We start from the raw sequence: 22,838 nt of genomic DNA on the forward strand, positions 1-22,838 counted from the left end.
ACCTCTCCTCAGAAGACAAATTATTATTTGAGAAGTCATGCAACTCCGGGGGAAATTCTCATGAATAATCTTTCATGAAGGAGTGCAGTAATTAAACTGAATGACACAAAGCCACAGTCGGCGTTTTACAAACAGCATCTTTACACTACATTGGTTCATAACAACACTGCAGCCTTCAGCTAAAGATCTATATGATGCTGCTGCTGTTGAAAAGATGGAGACGTGATGGGATCTGGTTGAGCTGATAATTAGAACAAACGTCCAAATTAATTTAGGATAAAAGCTAAAGCAGAGGAATGACACTAAAATAGGAGCATTACACAACTCCTTACTTTACTGATTCCTTAGCTCATATTCTACTCCCAACAAAATCTTAATCAAGTGCTTACACCAGCTTTATTTCCTACTTAAACTGTTGTCTGGCTGTATTATCACAGCAATGCATGGGTTCTCAGATTGAGTTACGGATAAAGCAGACAAGTAATGTGATGCACTGTTAATGTTAAACTTCCACCTGCTTAAGTTAAGTGTAATTTTTTAGAATGCATCCAACATGGAAGTGTTTGCTTCAGGCTTTAATTTGCTTGCATTTATGTACACTAGCATGCACATCATAAACACATGTATAATCACAAACACTTGGATGCTAGCTTTAGAGTAGTTTTCAGCTAAAGACATTGATCCAGCTGAACAGCTGATTAGTCTCAATGCTTTCTCTTTCAAAGTGCATTAGAGCAGAGCTGCGCTTCTTGTGTCACAATACACTGGCATGCTTAATTCAAGCGAGTTTGTTCAAATTTAATTTCCACCACTTAACTGTATTTGACATTGATCGTTAAAAAATAGCAAAAAATCCCAAATGCGGTAATGGTTTCAATTTTTAAGATAAGATAATGAGCACTTGAGTACCATTTACCAGTCTGGACCAAATTAATTCATTACCATTTTATTAGCCTTGACAGTTTGGAATGTGATTTTAATAACTCTTTTTAACTTATTTTATCTATTTCTCTCTCTCTCTCTCTCTCTCTCTTTCACACACACACGCACACACGCACGCACGCAAACACCTGCTCCTACTATGTGCCTTGATGACACCACTGACACAAATGCAACAGCCTAATATCATGTCTGCAATTATGAAGATGCATACTGTTTTCAACAAAGTTTGATGTCACGAAACATCACCAGTGCAAACTCTCAGATCACCTCTTTTTTCAGTACTTAAATTCCACTTCACTCTACATTCAGAACAGCTATGCACAACACAACATCACTTGCAACCATTGTTACTTGGTACATCCTTATCTAAAAAGTCAATTCCTCCCAAAGGGCAATATTTCCACAGCAGAGAAACATTACAGCAAAAGATAACACTTGATTCGGTTGTCTGGCCTTGACACAAAATATGCAAGGTTTGAGAAAATATTTCATCTTTAGCAAACTCCACTTTATCCTCTGTGAACAAAACGTCCATGCAGGAGTTATGGAACACCATGCATAATTTAAGGACCGCAGTTTATTACACTTAGTGTCAGGAGGGCAATTAAAACAAGTGTGCAGTGGAGTGAGATAACGCAATGTGTTTATGTGTACTTGTTTATATGTGTGTGTGCACCATGCCATCATTGTAGGAGTGTGTGTGTGTGTGTGCATACTGTGTGAAGTTGTCTCTGCCTGGCATTGTGCCAGAAGTCTCTTATTAGCAGCCAATTAGCAGAGGAGAGATGAATGCCCTGCCCTTAATATCTAAAGAACACTGGGCTGTCTGAGTAATAAAGAGCCACAGAGACAGTCTATGTAGAGAGACAGTTATTTTGTTCACATGTAGCCTAATGACTGTCTCATTTTGATTTACCCGTGTGTTTCAGGGTCGCGGGGACTTTTTCAGTAATCAAATACAAAAGACGAGAGAGGGGGCTGATGCGAGTAGATGGTGATGTTGTTTACACATAGCCCAGTAATCCATGAAAGGGATTTCATGAGAATCAAACTCTACATGAGTCAGTTCAGGTAGATAATTCAGCTCACACCTCCATTCCAGCGTAGGCAGTAACAAAAGAGGCTGTGACAACTCCACTGTTTTGTTTTTGAGTTTTTAGTTTCATTTTTTTGTTTGTTTTGTTTTTAGTTTGTGAAGAGGCAGGCCTGGTGGGTTGAGGGCAGCAAAGGTTGAGGGTGTTTTTGTCAGCGTCAGCTACCAAGCAGAATAGCAATGAAGCTGGTTTGTCTAATTGTAGCCCTGCAGTAGCTTTTAGAGCTGTGTGTGTGTGTGTGTGTGTGTGTGTGTGTGTGTGTGTGTGTGTGTGTGTGTGTGTGTGTGTGTGTGTGTGTGTGTGTGTGTATATGTGTGTATAAATGCCAAAGGATTGATCCACATTAAGGGGCGGGTAGATTAGGCCAGTGTAGAAAAAAATCTGCCCTGTACCTAATGGGACTATCCTATCATTTCCCACCAGGTGTTATTTTTGAACTATTTAGATCAGAGGACTGTTGTGTATCTGTATTGTCTCTGTCACCCTTCATGCTCTCTGTGTCTCTCTATGTTTTTTGAGTTTGTCTCAGAGATGTCATCCTTGCCTCTAACTAACGGGTTTGCAAACAGATCACGCTGCCTTGCTGACTCTCAGTGACTTAAACCTCTAACAGCTTATGAACCTTTTCAGCCAACTCCCAACTTTCCTGAAAACATCACCAACAACAATAATAATCATCATCATCTTGTCTCTTACACACTCTCTTACTGTTGCACTGTTTGTGTATCTGCCTCTCATTGTCATGAGCACGGACAGGCGCGCGCACACACACACACACACACACACACACACACACGCACACACGCACACACGCACACACACACATAGACTCTAAATACAAGTCAGTACTTTTGTTGCATAAGGATTTGATACAGAACCGTATTCATGTAGGATTTCCTCTTAATAAAAAAAAAAAAGCAGGGGATGACTCACAGGCTGTTTGCATTTTTGGTTTCTGTATGTAGGGGTGTAGGGTTGTAGCTCTAATAAGTCAGAATGTGGCTCTTATAAAAAATATGCCCTTTTGAATACTTTTTTTTTCTGAGTCTGTTGTGTTGGGAATAGGGTTATGATATATTTTTAGTTTTTTATTGAGTGGCTATGGTAAGGGACGAAGGAAGGAAGATGAAGGCTGTAATTTAGGAATATATTTCAAATTTTGAGTTGTGTTATTATTTCTTTTTAAGGTCTGGCAGTGGCTCTCCAGCTCCTCCATGGAGACATAGAGCAGCTAAGACGAGAGTACATGGTCCTCTTCACTCGGGGTGTGTCAATCACCAGGAAACTGGGCTTCTCTGATGTCATCATGCCAGGTAAGACACCACAAACAAGTTGATTTGCACAAGTAATACAGTGCCTAGTTGATTTTCAGATATTTCCTTCCTTCAATATATTTCTTTAATAACTTCTCTCGTCTTGTGGGTTTGTGATCATCATGGATGCCATCTGTCTTCCGTATTGCTCAACATAGACAACTTCTCTTTAGGTCAGACAGTGGCTTAAAATGACGTTCCCTTATTTGAGAAGCCCACTTTACAGCTAGCTTTCCACTTAACAGCATTTTCTCTAGATGTTTTGGAATAGAAAATCCAAGACCTTTGTGAGTTACTGTAGCTGCATAAAATAAATAGGACCCAATGAAGTGGGAACATTAATTTCTTAGAAAACAGTTTCTTTCTTGAAACCAGAATATCTTTATTGATGATCTTATTGTGCAGCAGGAACACAACTTTCTAAGCAATGCAAACCAACCAAAGTCCTCACTTGTCATGTCTATCCCTGGGCTAATTTGCATATGGAGAGACATACTAATTTACACTCACATTCACAATTATGGACAATTTAGTGTCCAATTCACCTAACCTGTGTTTATTTGGACTTAGAGAGAAAACGGGACTAACTACAGGAAAGACAAACCTGGACGGACCATGTTAGCTCCACAGAGAAAGGCTCTACCTGCAATATTTAAACCACTGAGCCACTGTGCTGCCGTTACCTAGTTCTTTGATCTATCCCTACAAAGTGCTCTGTTACTGCTCTTGTAGACATAAAACACACCATTTCCAGTGCGTTAGGTGGGTATACCTTAAAAAGACTTAACAGGCAGTAGGGCTGTGACGGTAACCGCAATACCGGCGGTGACGTGCCACTACCACGGTGATGACCACATATCTTTTATTTAATGTTTTGCTTTTTGCTCATGGAGGTTACAGACGAACAGATAATGTGTGATATGAAATATATTGAAAGCAATACGCAATGTGTAGTTATACTCATCGACTGTCCTCTATCCTACATTCAAGAGTTTACAGAGAGAAAAAAACAACTTAATTTGCTTGTCACTTCAGAATGGACATGAGGATGGACAGTCCATTGAGCTGTAGTGAACGTGGGCACATTAACGTTAACGCAGCAGTGTTTACTATTGCAAATTAGCCTAGCAGCAAGTGTAGTTTCCTGCTTATGGCTTAATCCAGACAAAACAGCACAGCTGAATTTCAGCCTGCATGCACGTTTTGTAGCCTAAACAGAGCAGCTTATATTGGTTATATTAGAGAGAGCAACAAGTTAACGGACTGCCGAGTCACCCTCTCTGCTGTCTGCTCAGCTGCTACGGTCTCGGCATTGTCGGCAAACTTGTTTTCTTTTTTAACTTTATTGACAACAGAACTTTCTGAACTATCTGTGGAATTGATCAATGGAGACAGAGGGCCGTAAATGACAGCAAAACACAGTAAAAACTCTCACAAAAACTAGAAATGGAAACACTGTGCTAAGGGTTAAGCCACTGTTTTTCGTGGGTTTTTCAGATAAAGCCACTGTGTCTTAAGAAGATCAAGCTTGTTGTTTTATTTTTCAATTTTATCCACCTTACATCATCTTTGCAACCTCCTTTTCGTCAATGGCTTTTCCTCACAGCGGCACTCCTATGCTACTCTCCGTTTCCGCACACTCTACTTGCGCGACCACATGGGCACTGATGTCACTCAATTTAGGCACCCTGCCATTCTTGCTCTAACGCACGCTTGTCTTGTGAGGGGGTTGCAGTTAACCACCATCTTTTGGTAATGTGTTGCTTCGGGACCGCAGTAGGAAAAACACCAGTCCGTCACAGCCCAACCAGGCAGTAGGTGGTGGTACGGTATGGGGATTCTGACTTTGGTGTCACCAGTCAGAGTAATAAAACATTGTCTTCTATGTAAAACGTCAATTCATGAATATTGTAGCTGCCCCTTTTTGAGGCTAAACTTAATAATTTATTTTCAAGTGTTTGTATTGTATGTATCCAATGACCTGCCTTATTACATCTACTGTACTGGAGTTGCCTTGGTAATGCTTGACATACCTACCTATATGCGTGAGAGTGATATTTGAATTACACCTAAGGGTGCCCCCAGAAAGATGAAATATCAGGATTCTTTAAAGTAGATAGGCATCCCTTAAATAGCTTCTTCTCTAAATGACACAGACCCTCGCAGAGACCCTCAGGCTCAGCTAGATGGAGTCTTGTTGCCGTGGTAACAAACCACTTGAATGTAAGATGAAACAAGAGAATCAAAATGCGTATGTTTATATTTGAATATACTGTGAAAAAAGAAAAGAAGGGAAAGTGCTTATTGAGTTAGCTTTCTGACTCTGTTCATTCATTTCTGAGAGCTGGACATTAGGAGATGGTTTTTTTTTTTACCACAAAAAAGCTGTTCTTTTAAATTAGTGAGGTGTGCTGTCTGGTCATACAGATAAAGAAGAACCACAGACTATGGGTCCCCCAGCGCCTCAGTAACACAGATTTATGTTCACTGTCTCTTTCTTTGTCTTTGTCTGACTCCAAACCCTTAACGCTGAGTGCTCTCACCCTTTCTGCCTGTAAGTCTGCCCTTGGGCTAAGGAAACAGTCTCCCCTTCTTTTTCTGTCTCTCTTCTCTGGATTTGTATCTCCCTGCATGTTTCTCCTCATTATCTTTCTTTAACAACTCTAGCCCCACCCTCTCCACTTCCCTTTTTCTTAATGTTCATTAAGAAACTGCCCCTGTATGTGTCTGCTTTACTGCACTTTTTGTGTGTGTGTGTGTGCGTGTGCGTGTGTGGCAAGCGTACAGTATGTGTGTGTATAAATGCCCCATGTTGCCGTGGTTACTGTTGTTAAGAGCAGAAAATCAATGTTGACCCGAGAGAAAGATATACTGTATGATGACCACACACACAGACACACACACACACACACACACACAAATTATATAGGGATCCTATTTTACAGTGTGTCTGACTGCAGCTTGGCTCAGAGGAAACAGGCCTATTCTCTTTCTTACACAGAGTGCTTTACACCATTTTGACTTCCCCTACAGAAGGAAATGCATGTGTGCCTAACCCAGTGATTGTACATTCAGCTGCAGTTATAACAACAAGATGTAAAATACAACTTCCTGGCATTGATTTCCCTAAGTGATTTACCACTTATAGCACAAGCCTTAACAAAAGGTTTATTGGTCAGATTTGAGTTTTTGTGAATCCCAGACACTGAGTTCATTGTTTACCCACTTAAATTCACCAGGTTATAAAAAAACGTATGTGCAGGAAGGGACTCTAATTTATGTTTGTTTCTGGGATGCATTGTTGTTAGTAGTTATTTTGGCTTGTTGAGGACCAAACTGGAAACCTTGTGGACACAGGATGATCTGACACCTTGCTATCTCAAGCACATTTCAATTCTTTGTTTACATAATGTTATCTTCTTATATGTTTATATATAGACCAGATATGCACTGCATCTGCATGTAGAAATGGAAATCTGTGTGTTAAACAGGGTACTTTACCGAATTTTTTTTAAAATGTCTTTACAGCAGGTGTGAAAAAGTAATATGAATTCTTTAATGGCTCCAAAAAAAGGTGTTCGATCTCAGAATTCTGTAGTGTCACTCTGTTTGAGTCAGCGTTGTTTGGGGCTTAGAGTACAAGTATGAAAATGAAAAACATCTGGGGGTCTGGAGTTAGACAGAGGTGATCTTACCAGACCTCTGTAGCTCACGTCCCATCTCTACTTGAGGCTAGTGGCTACATTAGTCGCCACAAGCATAACAGACCCAAATCTTCGATGAACTGTTGATGGTTGAGTTGCATTGTGGGTAATGTATGTGCCGTGTTTTGTGATGGAAGAAGAATGTGTGGAATAGAGAAGATGATACATCTCAGTTCCTTTACATTGATTTATTTTGACAAAGTTATAGGAGTGCAATGGTCAATGGAGTACTATGGCCTCTTGTTACTCTGCTGTAATCAAAGAATATGGATTTTAGCAACCCAGTCTACTTATAGCAGGTTTTAAATAATGTATTCTCTGGTGGTGGAAGGTCTTAGCTCAGGCTTTAGATTTCAGTCAGCAGAATATATATATGATTAAATTCCACTACTCTAAATGCTGTCCACCCCTGTTATGAAGCATTACGCAAATAATTGCTGTCAAGCTGCTGAGAGATCCTTATGCTTGCTCTTATGCATAATCAATGCCTTGTTGCCTCTTTTACCTTCCTGTTCCTGCAGGAGAGATGAGGAATGACCTTTACATCACACTGGAGAAAGGCGAGTTTGAGAAGGGTGGGAAAAGCGTTGCCAGGAATGTAGAGATCACTGTCTATGTGCTGGATATCGATGGACAGATCCTAAAGGTAAAAACAAATTTTTTCTTTATTCACCAACTGTATGTCACAGTTTTCATGCCTCCGTTTTGGAAGAACCATAACTGTCATTGGGAAAATATCATGTTTCAACATCTAACCACTTAGTTTGAAGGATAGTAAATGCCTTAGTTAGATTTTTTTCTTAAAAACTGGTGCCTTATTTTGGAGAAAAACTCTTCATATATTGCTGACCCAGATGAGAGCTAAGTGTCTCTCCAGTGTGTTGCCCATTTCTGGTGCAGCGCTGTGACAGTCTGCTTCTGTGGTTTCCTGCGCTGCCTTGGCCTTGAACAGAAAATAGACTCAAATATAACCCTCCTGCCACCGCATGGCATGCAACCCTCTGACACACATAAAACCCACACATGTAAACCATATCATTTTCACTTTATTGGCATTTGTGGTGTGTGGAGGGTTATTAATGCACTCAGATCTTTTAATGTGTGACTCATTTATTCATTGTGTCCTTCAGATGCGCCCCTTACCTCATCCTTGGGCCTGGCGTCTCATTTCCTCTCTTCACTTCCTGTTTTTTCTTCTCATTGTTCCCCTCCGCTTCCGTCTTTATTCACTCTCTTCTATCTCTCTTTCAGAGTCACGTGGCTGCCGGCTCTGGTGAACCAGGTGGGGATGAGTACCACTCCTTGGTGCTGTACCACAACAACAGCCCCCGCTGGGCGGAGCAAATCAAGCTGCCTATCCCGGTCGACATGTTTCGCGGGTCGCACGTTCGTTTTGAGTTCCGACACTGCTCCAGTAAGTGGGAACAGGATTGTTCTCTAGGAACGGTTAAGTGAACACATTTTTCCACATTTTCAGACATTAGGTGCTCAGGTGTGAATGCCTGAGGCACTGTTTTCTTTTCAGTTTCACATCCAGGGGAGTTGGAGGTAAAGAGGCATTGTTGTGGAGGGAGAAGAGCACAATAAGCTTTCACTCTACTGCCTGCTGAAATCAGCCTCAAGCCCAGAGGCTGCTTCCACCCCCAAATAGATGATGTTCAAGTGTAAAAGTGTTTGATTGTTTAAGCATTTATATATATATATATATATATATATAATAATGAGACTAGTTTGTCCAGCTTCTCACCTCCTAATGAGACCAAACTTTAATTATAACAATATACTGCTCTCACTCTGTCTTTGGGCTGCAGGGAGAGGGCAGAGTCTCTTCACTCATAACAACCTGATATCATTATGCTGTTTGCAGCCAAGCGAGGAGGCTGTGTGGCTGTGTGCAGTAGATATAGTAGCCTTATTACTGCTCACAGTGCAAGCATTGCTTCTCAAGGGCTGTCCATTAACAGCCCAATTTAAGCCTGTGGTGACACCAAACTGAGGAGACTATATTACATGCACAATTAGGGCTACCAAACTCTGAGACAACCTGTCTGTTGAAATATGATTAGTAGACACTCTCATTTTCAATTAAGGCAAAACATAAAGCAAATGTATATGAATACGCCTTTAAATTCCATCTAGCAGCAGTGTTAATTGTTGATTTGTTTGTGGGGAGTCCAGTGTTTCAAAATGGTGCTGAAGGGGACTGTAAGGACCTTTCAGCGTCATTACAGCTTGTTTGTTGATAGGATTTGTAATATTTCAAACAAATGAAACAATTTTCAGAAGAAGGCGCATTTTATTGTTTGTAATGCTGTCATAGGAGCAGCTTCTTTCTCTCTCACTAGACAGTTTAAAGATACAAAGTCTTTCCTTGTTCACAATTTAAAACCCTAAATTCCCGACAAGCCAACCAATTGAAGGAAAAAAATAGCATTGTGTATTTGGTAGAGTGGTTTCAAGACATTTCATACAATCTCATCAATCTCTTCCTGGTCTGCCAAGCTCAGCTAAGCCTGAGTTTCTCACAGTACCACTTAATCTTTCCTAATCTCCTAGTGCCCAAGGCGATGAGGGTTTATAGATTAGGAAACCTGTCCGAAAAGAAAAAGTTTACAGTCTTGAGTCGTGTAAGCAATAAACTTCCTGGTGTAAAAACGTAATCACAGCAAAGCAAGACAGTACAACTTATGCTTCTCCTGGGAGAGTGAACACACACACACACACACACACACACACACACACACGCACACACGGTAGGGTTGCTTCAAAAAAAATTCTGGTGTTGCAATGAAAGGAAATAGAAAGCTTCCCAGCACTGCACTTTTCACTTCCCGCTGTGCGCACATTAGGACTTTATTGCTAAAGCACAAAACAAATCAGAAAACATGTGTTCATAATGCAAATTATGCCCAGAGTTTTCAAAAAGCTTCCTAAAAACACAGCAACCCGCATTAATCAGGCCCTCGAAGAGTAACATTACAGCATTTAAAATGATTGTTTTTCCGATTGTTTGCATTCATGTTTGCTAACTAGTGGTCTTCTTCTCTGCTTCTTGCTGATGCATTGCTGCGTTTTGTGGCGCGCTTTCATTGTCTATCAGGGGAATAATGTAAAACCATTGACCCGAATGTATACCACCTGCATGTTAACATTATCAACGATCCTTTATAGCTTGGGGTTTTTAAGTAGATTTAACACATGGGAGGCAGAGCATCATATTCACTTTTTCAACGTATTCATATGTATTGCATAATCTGAAAAGAACCAGTTGCATAACATTAGTTTTTGTTTTGTTTATTTTCATGCAGTCTGTGCTTGTGGATTTTTGACTCAATGCCATGCCCATGTGTTGTTGTTTGACAGCTAAAGACAAGGGAGAGAAGAAACTGTTTGGCTACTCCTTTGTTCCTCTGATGCAGGAGGATGGCAGGACTCTGCCAGATGGCACCCATGAGCTCATTATCCATAAGGTAAAACCTTCATACCCTCACCACAAAGACTCTGACACAACAACATGGAATCGAATTCACGATTGCTGCTTGCAGGATATTCGGTTTTGGCACATGTACTGCAGGAAAAAAAAGAAAACAAAATTGAGTGTTATTTTGAAACAATATAATGTGATGATTTCACTGTTTTCAAGGCATTTTCTTGGTTGAAGTGTTATATCTAAATAACAGGGGAGTGGTCGGCCTTTTTGTGATCAACAATTTTGAGCGGTCTGTTTTTTGTATGATAATTTAAGCTTCTTGGCCTTTATCGGTATGCCATCCTGTCCACTCTTAAGTTCTTGCGTGGCACGTTTGACATGGCATTTAACAGGAAAAGTGCAATTTCAAAAGAAAAGATTTCAGTGGACAGAAAGAAACAAAATCAATGGCCACTCTGGTCATTGGTAAATCACAGCTCTGACACTCTCTTAAGTGAACCCACTGACTGTTTTGCATCATACAGGTGTCCCCAAGGTTACTTTGGATGGGAATACATGCTGCATACTGTATTATTATGTGAATCATTTGCTCTAAATGGTAACATGCTGTAACTCTGTTATCTTAGTGTTTGGTACCACGGGCTGGCAAACGGCTCACAACGCTCTATTACAGACCAAATGGCCCATGAGTCATGTCCACTTACATAACATTTTTAAGCTGTTGAGTTGAACGAGTGAGTGAGTGATAATGTATATGTGTTTCCATGCAAGTGCAAGAAACAGTTGGTACTCAACTGGATGTATACACATTGCATTTAAAGATAGTCTATCTCTGTGTTTAGACTGGCCTTAAATCCTTTTTGGGAATTTTACAGACCTTAAGACGCTCACACTCATCTTTTCACACATTTTGGTTTTGAAACATCAAAAGACTAAAACAAATAAATTGGCCAGCGTCCCTTGGTTAAAAGCTACTACATGATTTTACTCAACTGCAGGCGAAGGGTGTGTGTATAAACCTCAGGCTTTGCGGAGGACAGAAAAGCATGGAATACATTTATACATTTTATTGGCAGTGAGGCTGAACAGTTACCAAATGTCTGATTATTTATGTTGCTGTAAGCTGAAGTATTGTCAACGGTCTTTAAAAACCAAAAACCCTCTTTTCACAGTCTTCTTTTCCCTTTTGGGTGGCCAAATGTGATCCTCCTGCTAACCTGCCAGTTTTAGAGGTCTAACTCTGGTATCCCTGTGTGTTCCCACTATTGAAAGGGGGGGGGAAAGGCCCGTTCTAATGCCAGATGGAAGTTGTTGAAAAGCTCAATGAAACTGGCATGGCCTACTTTCTCTTCAGAACCAAAATAGACACAGCAGAATCAGTCCAAACTGTGTGGTAACTTTGGAGCTCAAACAGCCTCAGCTGTACACATTGAGGCAGCATTAAATCCCAGAAATAACATGTTCAGTGATTGATTATGCAATAGCTTCAATCTCACAATCATGATACAATGCGTGCAATCCCACACCTCTGATATAATATAGAAACCTTTGACTATTTTTGTACAATCATAAAAACCACCCACAGATTATTCAATGATTTTGAAGATTTGCCATTAAAACAGGGAATGTGTCACATCCTTCCGCTCCTTTCCTGTAAATCTTCTGTGCCAGTTTACAAAATGTGTTCTTTTCTTTCTTGCGATCTCAGTGTGAGGAGAATACCAGCTTGGCAGACTGTTCGCGCTATCTGAAGCTGCCATTCTCCAAGGCCAACCTCCCGTCCAACAACCAGACTCTGAAAGGCCCCAAGGAGTCTTTCTGGATCACCAGCTTTCTCTGCTCCACCAAGCTCACGCAAAATGGTAAACTAAACTCAGGGATTGACTGTTTTGGCCACGTGCCTGGTGAGGTGTTTTGGCTTCTGGGCTCAAACTCTTGTCACATTTTTAAATTGGAGGTCCCATGCTTCGGTGCAGCTCTGTGAGTAGGATATAGAAATATTGCTGCCAAAGATAGTGATCATCATTTCACGAAAGGCAAACAAAATGGTACAATGCCATGTGTTTAAACAAACTATAAGGAGTGAGTGACAACTTCTGTACAGGTAAGAAAGTTATATTTCCATCCAGTGTATAAAAAAACCCTGTTAATATGCAGGGTGCTGGGAATAGCTTCCAGTATGCATTGCTTGGTAATTAACCTATAAATCCTTGATTACAAATATCTGCTTGCCCAGTGGAATTTGTAGTCTCATTTCAGAAGGACTAGCTTGTCACTGATATGTTTGCAATATTTACCCTGTGGTGGACAATAGCCAACAATAATCATAAATTGGTGCATCCTAAAACTCAGACACTGTCACTGCTGTAACAGACAACAGGATTTTCCAACTGCAAAAAAAACTGAATGATAAATATTCCTTTTAAACCTCATTAATTATATGGTAGAATTTATAAACAAACAGGCTACAGGCACAATTATTCTTGCAGAAGGCTGTTCATTTGCTGAATAAATTTTATTTAGTTGTGAATTTATTATATAAGTATTGCAGTCTTTGATGGTAAAATCTATTTGACAGATGGGTTAAAAACAAATGCAGTCTTGCACAAAAACAAACACACATAGACACAGATTCGCTCACAAAGTTGCGAGAAGACACACTTCAGGTTGAACAGAATCCTAAGAGACAGCTAAAAGACTTTCTTCTCAAGATTTATGTTTTATTCATGCGCGTGTCTGGGGACCCTGGCTCAGGAAAATGACTTTTTATCTCCTTTATCCCCCTACACTTGAAAATGTCATCATTTGTTTGGATTCTGAGGAGGTTTTTGGGCTGTAATTGAAGGGTGTGGTGATGTTTTGTGATCTGAGGTGCACGTTGCTCTCATAACCCTGCGTTTCTTTACAAACAAAATGTGTCTCAATCTCCTCGTTGTTACTTCTGTTTTTCTTTTAACTCCTTCATTTACTATGATAGCTTTCTATATTTCCCTCTTTTTTGTCTTGCTTCAGGAGATATGCTGGACCTGTTGAAGTGGCGAGCCCACCCCGAACGGATCAACGACAGCCTCTCCAAGCTGAAGGAGATCGATGGCTCAGAGATTGTCAAAGTAGGTCCACAATGAGTTTCTCACTACTGAATTGATCTCACTGTCCTGACATTTATAGTATTGATTGCGTTGAAGAAGTTGATGAAGTTGAGAGGATCAAAACGGAAAAGTCAAGTTTAATTTGATTCTGCAGCTCACGCAAAAAAAAAAAACCTCCCTTTTGTACAGTTTCTACAGGACACTCTGGACACTCTCTTTGGTATTCTGGATGAAAGCTCTCAGAGATATGGGCTCAAGGTGTTTGATTCACTGGTAAGTGAGCTCTAATGAATCTTTTTTAACCTTCTGATTCCTCGCTTCTTTCATTTGTCAAACACAATATCATAGTGTTTGAGTCAAACACAGAAAACAGAAACACAAACTTAGTGGCGGAGAAAGATCCAGTGATGTCCACAGAGCTTGCTGAACCAATCTTACCCTGGTCATGCTGCATTGCGCTGATAGAGCGAGGCTATGATCGATCTCTCTCTCTCTCTGACTCTCTCTCTCTCTACATCAGTCTCACACTGACACATGGACACACTTTCTCCTCCCAGCGTGGCGTTATCAGTGATGAAAAAGGTCCAGCGAGCTGGCGCTGTTATCAAGTTTCTGTTTTTAGCGATCCAACAAGTCTGACAGTCAAACTTATCTTCTGCTGTCGGACTAAGGCAGTGCATTTCTCAACAACCTGCACGCAGGGGAAACATTGAGTAATCCGTGCAGCTACTTTAAAAAGGGCTTTAGCTTTGTTGTTTTGTCATATTTGTTGACATCTATACATGTTATCTATTTTTATTCTCCTTTTTTCATTCTCATATTGAATCAATTTGATACATTGTATCTTCATTTGGACACTTTTGGACACTTTTTGGGAACAATGTTGTGTATATAATAATATATGTAGTAATGTTAACTTATTTTTTAAAATTTTACTTTCTCCCTATAGATATCCCGTATGGGTGTTAGAGTTCAAGGTTTAATATCAAGGCAAAGGTTCATATAATGATGACAAGCTGAAAAATGACCAAATATTATTCCTTTTTATCAGCTGTCTTTAGCACTTTGCTAACAGAACAGCATCACCTCAAATTATTATTTTTTTGTCAGTTAGTTTAATTTACTTTAATTATTTATTATACATATTGCATTTAGAATAATGTCATGCAAGGGGAAATTACAATGTTTTCAATCTGTTGTGATTACACACAGGCCTGAATTACACACACATGCTCTTACACCTACACATGCATTAACGGAGAGTTGTCATAGTGAGGGAGCTGCCCGTGGAAAGTCAACACAAGCAGTTGTGGGGTTGGTTTCTTGCTCAAGAGCTCCTTGGCAGTACCCAGGGGGTGAACTGGTTTCCAGCTACCAGTCCACCACCATACTTTGGTCCGTATGGGGACTTGGACCAGCAACCCACCGGTTCCCAACCCAACTCCCCTTCTGACTAAGCTACTACTGAGCTATTTCCATTTGATAGCATGGTGAAAACATGCAGTCTTGAGTTTAATATATATATATATAATCTAATATAATATATAATATTTCACTTATCATGCCGCTTCAGTGAAAAGCTGGAACAAACTGACACAGAATAAATACAATATGATGAATGATGAAATGAATGAAAAGCTCCTCAAGGGGGAAAACAGAGTTGCACAAAAACTAATTTTCAGTGTTAAGGAATACTGTTTCATAATATGTATTTTCCTGTGATTTCCAGGTCCATATTATCAACCTCCTGCAGGACAGCAAATTCCAGCACTTCAAACCAGTTATGGACACCTACATCGAGAGCCACTTTGCCGGAGCTTTGTCCTACAGGTATATGACATTTCAGCCTCCATTTCTTGAGATGTGGCTGCTAAGGGCTACAGCAGCAGCTATAAGTGTTCAGCAGTGCTGCCTCCTTGTATTGTATTCTAATGGCATACTGTATCACATGAGCAGGCATGCAGACAGGCCAACTGACGTCAGTGACTTAGAGGCAGTTCTTTGCTGTGATTTAGTCAACAGAAGTGGGAATGAAATGCTTATGGTGCCCCCTGGCTGATGATAAGTGAAATTGGAAATTGTGCTCACTTTTGCTTGCCATCTCCTAATTATTCTACTTCTCTGCCCCACAGACACAGACACAAACACACACACACACACACACACACACACACACACACACACACACACACACACACACACACACACACACACACACACACACACACACACACACACGAACATTCACACATGTATTCACAACCTGCTGTTCTCACTGGCTAATTCACACTCTATACACCTGCTAAGATGTCGTGCTGTCGCGGTTTTCTTTTATTTTTTTAGTCTTTGCATGCACCCACACAGAAAGCTTTTGCCACATCCCTATTTTACATTTGAAATTGTTTAATTCAAAGTGTCACACCTTAATAATTAACATAGTTATTATACCTGTCTTAGGTCATTAATAGGGAATCAATATGTCATCCAGTCCTTATTAGAAAGAGAAAATCCTCTCATTCTCTCTCACAGCTTACTGTTATATTACTATACTATTACATACTACTATTATATTGTGGAAGTATTGCTTCAATTTGAATAGTTTTATTTTAAACTCCAGCAGTTTAAAAACTGGTACCAACAACAAAGTATTTTTTATTGAATTTGTCCGTCATCCAGATCAAATGTAACATTTGAATCAGCTGTATTTATGAAGGACTATTGGATCTCTGAAATTGATTTAAACAATGTGTGATGAAGTGTTTGATTTAAAAAAAAAAGCAAAAAAAACTGCATTGCATCATCTTTATTTGCTCAATCCAGTGAGAGAAGCTCAAAAGTGTAGCTTGGGGAGAGTAGTAATTTTGTGTGTGTTTGTGTGTGTGTGTGTGTGTGCGTGTGTTTGTGTGTGTGTGTGTTTTCTCTAGGGATCTGATCAAAGTGCTGAAGTGGTATGTGGACCGCATTGTTGACGCAGAACATCAGGATCACATACAGCAGGTGCTCAAGGTGAGGCATTTGCTAGAGAACACACACATGCACAGACAAGGCAAACACATCATTGTGGCATTTTTTAAAACACATAATCATGCATATACACACATACACAATTAAATCCAATTAAACACAGATGCATCCAGAAATACAAACAAACAAACTTCTCCCTCTTGCTGCCACTCCTTGTAATTTATTCCACATTGCGCCACCATTCATTATTCCCCTCCTCAATCCATTACGCTGCATGCAATTTTAATCAGCAGAAATGCAGTGCCTCTGGTGTTGCTAATCCACATCACATTATTTTAATGACTCATGCAGATGCGGCGTCAGAGAAGCACATTGCTGCTTCTGTACTGTGGTTTCCCATTTATCATTCACGGAATACATTCTGCACCAGAAGTAAATGTTACTCTGTCATACAGTAAATAATAAATGAGTGGTACATCGCAGATGTGTTTGCAGGGTTTCCTTCTACAGTATGAGCGATCTATAGAATGTTTTTTATTACGTTTTTTATAGAGCATTTCTTTAGATAGGTTTCATTTTGGAGCAACAATGTGAATTGGTTTATCTCTAGACAACTTTGTAATACTTTTCTAATAAAGGAAAAAGCAGGTCACTTGATAAACTCCTCACTATTAAAGTCAAATTTTATATATATATATATATATATATATATATATATATATATATATATATATATATATATATTTTTTTTTTTTTACGGAGACATAAAACAGAAAAACTGCAAATGCTTACATTTGAGAGGCTGGAGCAAACAATATCAGGCATTTTTGCTTCATTAGTGACTTTATCAAAGTTGTTGGCAATCTGTTCTGTCATTCCAACACACCACTTTTGCTTAAAGATCAATGTAGAAGTGCGTGTAAAAATGCATCAGGGGCAAAATTAACGCCATATCATTCTTTAACCATTTCCATCGGAAGGGAAGTCAAATCAGACTGGGCTGGGCTTTCCTAATCATCAAACAGTTGCTAAACAGCAAGAATTGTTTGTTCTTTCTATCCTCCAGGCCAGCGAGTACATCTTCAAGTACATTATCCAGTCCCGCCGGCTCTTCTCATTGGCCACAGGAGGCCAGAACGAGGAGGAGTTCAGAGTCTGCATCCACGAGCTCTTCATGTCCATCCGCTTCTTCCTCTCGCAGGAAAACAAAAGCACCAGTCCAGTTGCACAAACACAGGTGTGTGTGTGTGTGTGTGTGTGTGTTTGTATGTGCTTTCAGAAACCTGTGAAATGCATCTACATCTCTCAAAACCTGTCTTGAGGGTATGTCTTTGTGTACAAGTATGTGAATTTCTAAATTCTTGCCTGTCTATACAGTACTTGCACCACATTCTGATTTCTTTCTCAAAGACTCCTGTTAATGTAGTTGTGATAGGTGAGAAATTGTCTGTAATTGAATTTCACGCTGCCAGAGGGTCTGGACTCGGAATAGAAATTTTCTGTGGCAGCTTTTCCATTTCTGTTGGGAGGTCTGCACAGCAGGGCAGCCACCGTCACTGATTTTGAACAAGCAACTAAAACAAACAAGCTAAAGACACCACGGATAATTCTAATTATACACAGACCACACTTGTGGGGACCTTTCGGCCTCGCCAGAACCAATCTGCTTCCATCTCGTCTTTTTTCATCTTCCTTCTCCATTTCTTTTTGTCTTTTGTTTGTCTGTTCTTTCTCCCTTGCCTCTTTTTTCCAGTTACTTCTCTTTTAGTCCATTAGATTCATGTACTTTTTTTATCGACCAGGACGCTCTCAGCACTCAGGTCACACAAAACCTGCATATAAATGTGTGTGTGTTCATTCAAGCAGCCTATGTTAATACTTTTTTTCCTGTTTTGCCTCACCATAAACATTCAGCAAGGAAAGTTTTCATCTTTTCAGTTTTTTCAATTACTCCATCAAGTATTCTTTTCACAGCTCATTTGAACAATTCTAACAATTGACGCAAGATACTGACTGTCTTGTTTTAAACCTTCTGGTTGCTTTGTAAGTATTTCACCTCACTTAGACGCCCCAAGAATAAATGTAACATTAGCTATTCCTGTTGTGCCCTCTTCATGCTGTCTGCAAAGCTTCACTTTACCCATCCACGGACTCCTGATCTCCGCTAATCTGTATACTCAACACGCTAGCCTAGCCACTAGTGGGAAGATGCAGGCCAGGCTAATGCTAATCTGAGTCATGTGGACACACACACACACACACACACACACACACACACATACATACAAAAACCATGTGCATAATCGATCACCTGTAACCTGATATGTGTTGTAGTTCTCGTTACAGAAAGACATCCAAGGTAAAGCACTGAATATGCAGAGTGATGTTGTTGTTTTCAATACTACTGTAGATACTGTATCTTGCCTTAATATCATTTGATTTATAAGGTAATTGTCATTATGTTTTTCTGCACAGATGGACTTTGCCTCAGGGAACAATTGTGTAATTAGTAGTTTCTCTAAACGTCTGTTTCTGGACAGTGACCCAGTTATTATGTTCCAAATATGTCATGCACAGAGCAATTATACAGATTGTAAGGAAAGCATGTAATTAGAACATATTGAATGTATTTATGGTAATTCAAAACAAAAATAGGAATTGTGTTGTGTTTTTGTTACACCAGTCTGAGTAGACTAGACACCATGTTGGTAGATAAACCCTCTGATTTATAATATAATAGGCTGCAGTACTTTGAAACTGCTCTGCATCTAAACTATTCTTTTGTCAAAATTACACAGCACCTGTATCAGTGAACAGAAGTGATGCTGAAAAATGGCTTCTATCTTGTGCCAGGCTTTCCTGGGAGAATAATAGAAAAAGGGACACAGTGACTGACCTCTAGATTTTTCTAATCTTTATTTTTCAATTGTGCAGCAAGAATCTGACAGAACTTGACAGGAAGAAAAAGCATCAGACTGAGAGCTAGAAACCAGCAACAGACAGCAGTCCCACTGGAGTAGCCCTTACATTGAGTCCAAATAATCCTTGAGCTCCTGCTACCAACCAAATCTAGTGAAGGGCAGTGATTCATAGCACAACAGTGGCTATTTACCTTTGTTTTCCCAACAAAAGAGCACTCTGTTAACACAGGCGAACATTAATATAAAACATCTATTGTGTTATGATTGCCTTTTGTGAAATTAAGTCTTTAACCCAAAGCCCCTGAGGGATTGAACACAGTCTGTTATTACCAGTTTTCCCCATTGAGCTTCACAGGCCCTCCACATCACTGTGAGAATGGAGGCCTTTATTAGATTGATATACAATATATATTGCTGATTTAGTTGAAAATGTATTGAAAAATACTAATATACTGTAAAACATGCATATTCATATCTTGAAATTCTCTTTTAAGTATGAATATCTATTTGAATGCTTTTGGTTATTGACTTTCGACAAATAGATTCCAGTCTTTGAGGTTTTTGTTTGCGATAATGGGTTCATAGTGCCTGTTCAATTTAGCCAAATGTTTGAACATGCCCCATTCTGTCTAGGCGGTGTTCCTGCGGACATTTCCAGCAGTTTATAGCGAGCTTTTGAAGATCTTCTCCGTGCGTGAGGTGGCTGGCTTTGCCAGGGAGACGCTGGGCACCCTACCCACCGCTGTCCATGCTGACTGCCTGGAGGCTGTCAAACTGCAGTGCATTGCCAAGACGGTGGAAAGCCAGCTTTACATTAACCCAGGTAAAAAACTGTTTACACAAACAGATACACAGCTTGATGTGCAAACATAATTCCAGCTTGTAAACACACTGAAAGCCCAGCAGTGAAACATTTGTGATCCAATTACAGAAAAACAAAAAGCCCTTGCATACAGATTATGAACACACAAGGAAAATAAACAGCACAGAGGGAAACAAACAGATTTGAACAACTAGATCCATCTGCAAAATGTAGACAATAATCAGTGATACTTTGCGCTGTATATTTGTCTTGCGTCATGTACAAACAGGCTATTATTCCATATTATACTAAGCGGCTGTGCACTCCTGCAGTGGAGTCATTTGAGGACACACCTCGACTAATTGTTACCCTACAGTGCACCTAACTACATGTCATTACGTTGTTCTTAATGAAGGCTTTACACTCTAGCAAATCACTGTCATTTATTTTATTTCCAGCATGCTCCCAAAGTTTACATGTGGCATGAAAAACATCCCTCATGCAAATCATATTAACGTTACACAAAGACTTACATTGAGAAACTTTTGATTAAACAGAAACACACAAGAAACCTTGTGTGCTCATAATAGCAAAACAAAAACTAATACAGACACAGATGGTTGGTGTGTTTTCCCTGTTCGTCTCTGTTGTCTTCACTCTTGATATATCATTATGTCTTTGATGTGGGACAATTGACTGTGTGTGTTTGTGTTGCAGAGTCACGGTGCATCCTGTTGCCGGTGGTGCTCCGTATCCTCCAGGCACACATGCAGGAGCAGAGAGACCTGGTCATGTGCGCCCGCATCCTCACCAGCATGCTCTCCCTCATCCAGAAGGAGGAGAATGGCACTGCGGTAAATATTACTGTGGTAATTGGTTTTCCATTGTACAAGCCCCCTACATCCAGTCGACTTCAGCAAATCAGTAGGTGGTTTGTACATTTTATTATGGATGAAGGGACTTTATACAATTATATAATTTGCTTTGCTATTATTAAACAGTGTGACTGTCTAGGGGGAATTACTACCATAATAACTGAAAAATAACTTTAAAGGAATTAGTCTTGCAGCAGTGTCCTCGCCAATACATTGCAATAGCAGATTGCTTTGTTGTGTATATGGTCAATTAGTCTTAGTAACAAGCACATTGACAGCCGTGCAGTTCAGTAATGAACCATCAATTTAGCAATGGCATTGTCGAAGTGGCAGTCACTTTGATGTGTGGCAGCTCGGGTTGCCTGACTTGCAGCAGGGCCGCTAGTGGTAAAGGCGCCCAGTAGGACACACACTAGAACGTGCACGCTAGCACACACACACACACACACACACACACAGAGACTGGCACCACCTAAGGGGAAGTGACAGCAGTTGAAGCCAATGTGCCAGTCTGAAGCTCCTTCTCATTATCGCTCTGTCCAAGACCTGTCTGTCTTATCCAATGTAGATACAAGAGGGAGATGGACACACACACACACACACACACACACCAGTTTATCCTCCACTCTCTTTGAGTTTCTTTTAATCTTGAACTGTCTTCCTCTCCTTTGTATTGCATCTTCTTTTATTCTTTTCCTTTCTCTTTTTTCTCTGTGAATATAAAGTTTGAAAAGGTCGTTCTTTGCCTTATAACTTCGTCTTAGGGCCCATACCTACTAGTTCAAGACTCATTAAAACTGTGAGGAAAGTAAGATTATAGGGTAAGGAGTGAAGGCTTTGGATCTGAGGCAGAATGACGTCAGTTGTCAGAAAAACGCAAGTAGAATGTAAATTAGTTACCTTTTGTTGTATGGGAACATTCAGGTAAGGGTTGGTAATTTTTCTAATTTCACCATGACATTTTAGGTCTTGGATATGTTGCTAAAGTAAAAGTGAAGTGAAGTGTTCCCTTTTTCATTCATGTCCAAGTGTTTTGTCTTTTGTGTAGGAGCCGGTGGTCTCAGAAGAGGTGGAGCTAATTGTAGAGAGCCTGCTGGGAGTTTTACTGAGAACCATCCTGGAAATTAGCAACCGGCCCCAGCCTGCAGGACCTGCCATGAGACTACAGTTCCAGGATGTCACTGTATGTGTTACAGTTACCGTGTACAGTACTGTGAGTGAGTGAGGGAGTGAGTGAGTGGGGGAGTGAGTGTACAACTGTAAATTGTTTTGGGACCAAATGTGCAGGAGTAATTATAGATTTAAAATTGAGTTGGTGCTGTGGCGATTATATTTCTGCTAACATTATTAACATTAATGGCAATAATTAAGTTTAATACAACAGCATGAAAAGGGGGTGTTGAAGCGGATAATGATGACATCATTATAATCATCATTGTGTAATGATTGAGACTTAAGCAAGGGTTGTTCCACTTGTGATAGAGCTTTTCTCCTATTCCCACTGGATGCATAGAGGTTTAGAAATGGAATTCAATATAACAAAGTGCTTTCTTTCCTACTTCCTGTAACAAAAAATATAAAAGGGATTCCTTTGCAAGAACGCCATGATTCAGTGCTGATGTTGCCATTAGTGATGGTCAAGTGAAGCTTTGCTAATCACTGTCTTTATTGCTGAGTTTGAGAGAGAGCGCAATCTAGTCAGCT

At 40.0% G+C, this 22,838-nt stretch overlaps 1 protein-coding gene across 7 annotated transcripts in view; it reads left to right on the forward strand.

The window, feature by feature from the left end:
• dock4b (dedicator of cytokinesis 4b) overlaps window positions 1-22,838 on the forward strand; it is a 115,124-nt gene that overhangs the window by 56,316 nt on the left and 35,970 nt on the right. For all 7 annotated transcript variants that reach the window (XM_034863227.1, XM_034863228.1, XM_034863233.1 and 4 more), the window contains exons 13-25: window positions 3,224-3,349; window positions 7,575-7,699; window positions 8,305-8,467; window positions 10,417-10,523; window positions 12,192-12,345; window positions 13,496-13,593; window positions 13,762-13,845; window positions 15,302-15,402; window positions 16,497-16,578; window positions 17,603-17,773; window positions 20,091-20,280; window positions 20,977-21,113; window positions 22,183-22,317. In XM_034863227.1, the coding sequence (XP_034719118.1) occupies window positions 3,224-3,349; window positions 7,575-7,699; window positions 8,305-8,467; window positions 10,417-10,523; window positions 12,192-12,345; window positions 13,496-13,593; window positions 13,762-13,845; window positions 15,302-15,402; window positions 16,497-16,578; window positions 17,603-17,773; window positions 20,091-20,280; window positions 20,977-21,113; window positions 22,183-22,317 (1,673 nt within the window). The remainder of the gene's footprint in view (window positions 1-3,223; window positions 3,350-7,574; window positions 7,700-8,304; window positions 8,468-10,416; window positions 10,524-12,191; window positions 12,346-13,495; window positions 13,594-13,761; window positions 13,846-15,301; window positions 15,403-16,496; window positions 16,579-17,602; window positions 17,774-20,090; window positions 20,281-20,976; window positions 21,114-22,182; window positions 22,318-22,838) is intronic.

This window comes from Etheostoma cragini, chromosome 23, assembly GCF_013103735.1.
Source record: "Etheostoma cragini isolate CJK2018 chromosome 23, CSU_Ecrag_1.0, whole genome shotgun sequence".
In the NCBI taxonomy this organism is placed as follows: Eukaryota; Metazoa; Chordata; class Actinopteri; order Perciformes; family Percidae; genus Etheostoma; species Etheostoma cragini.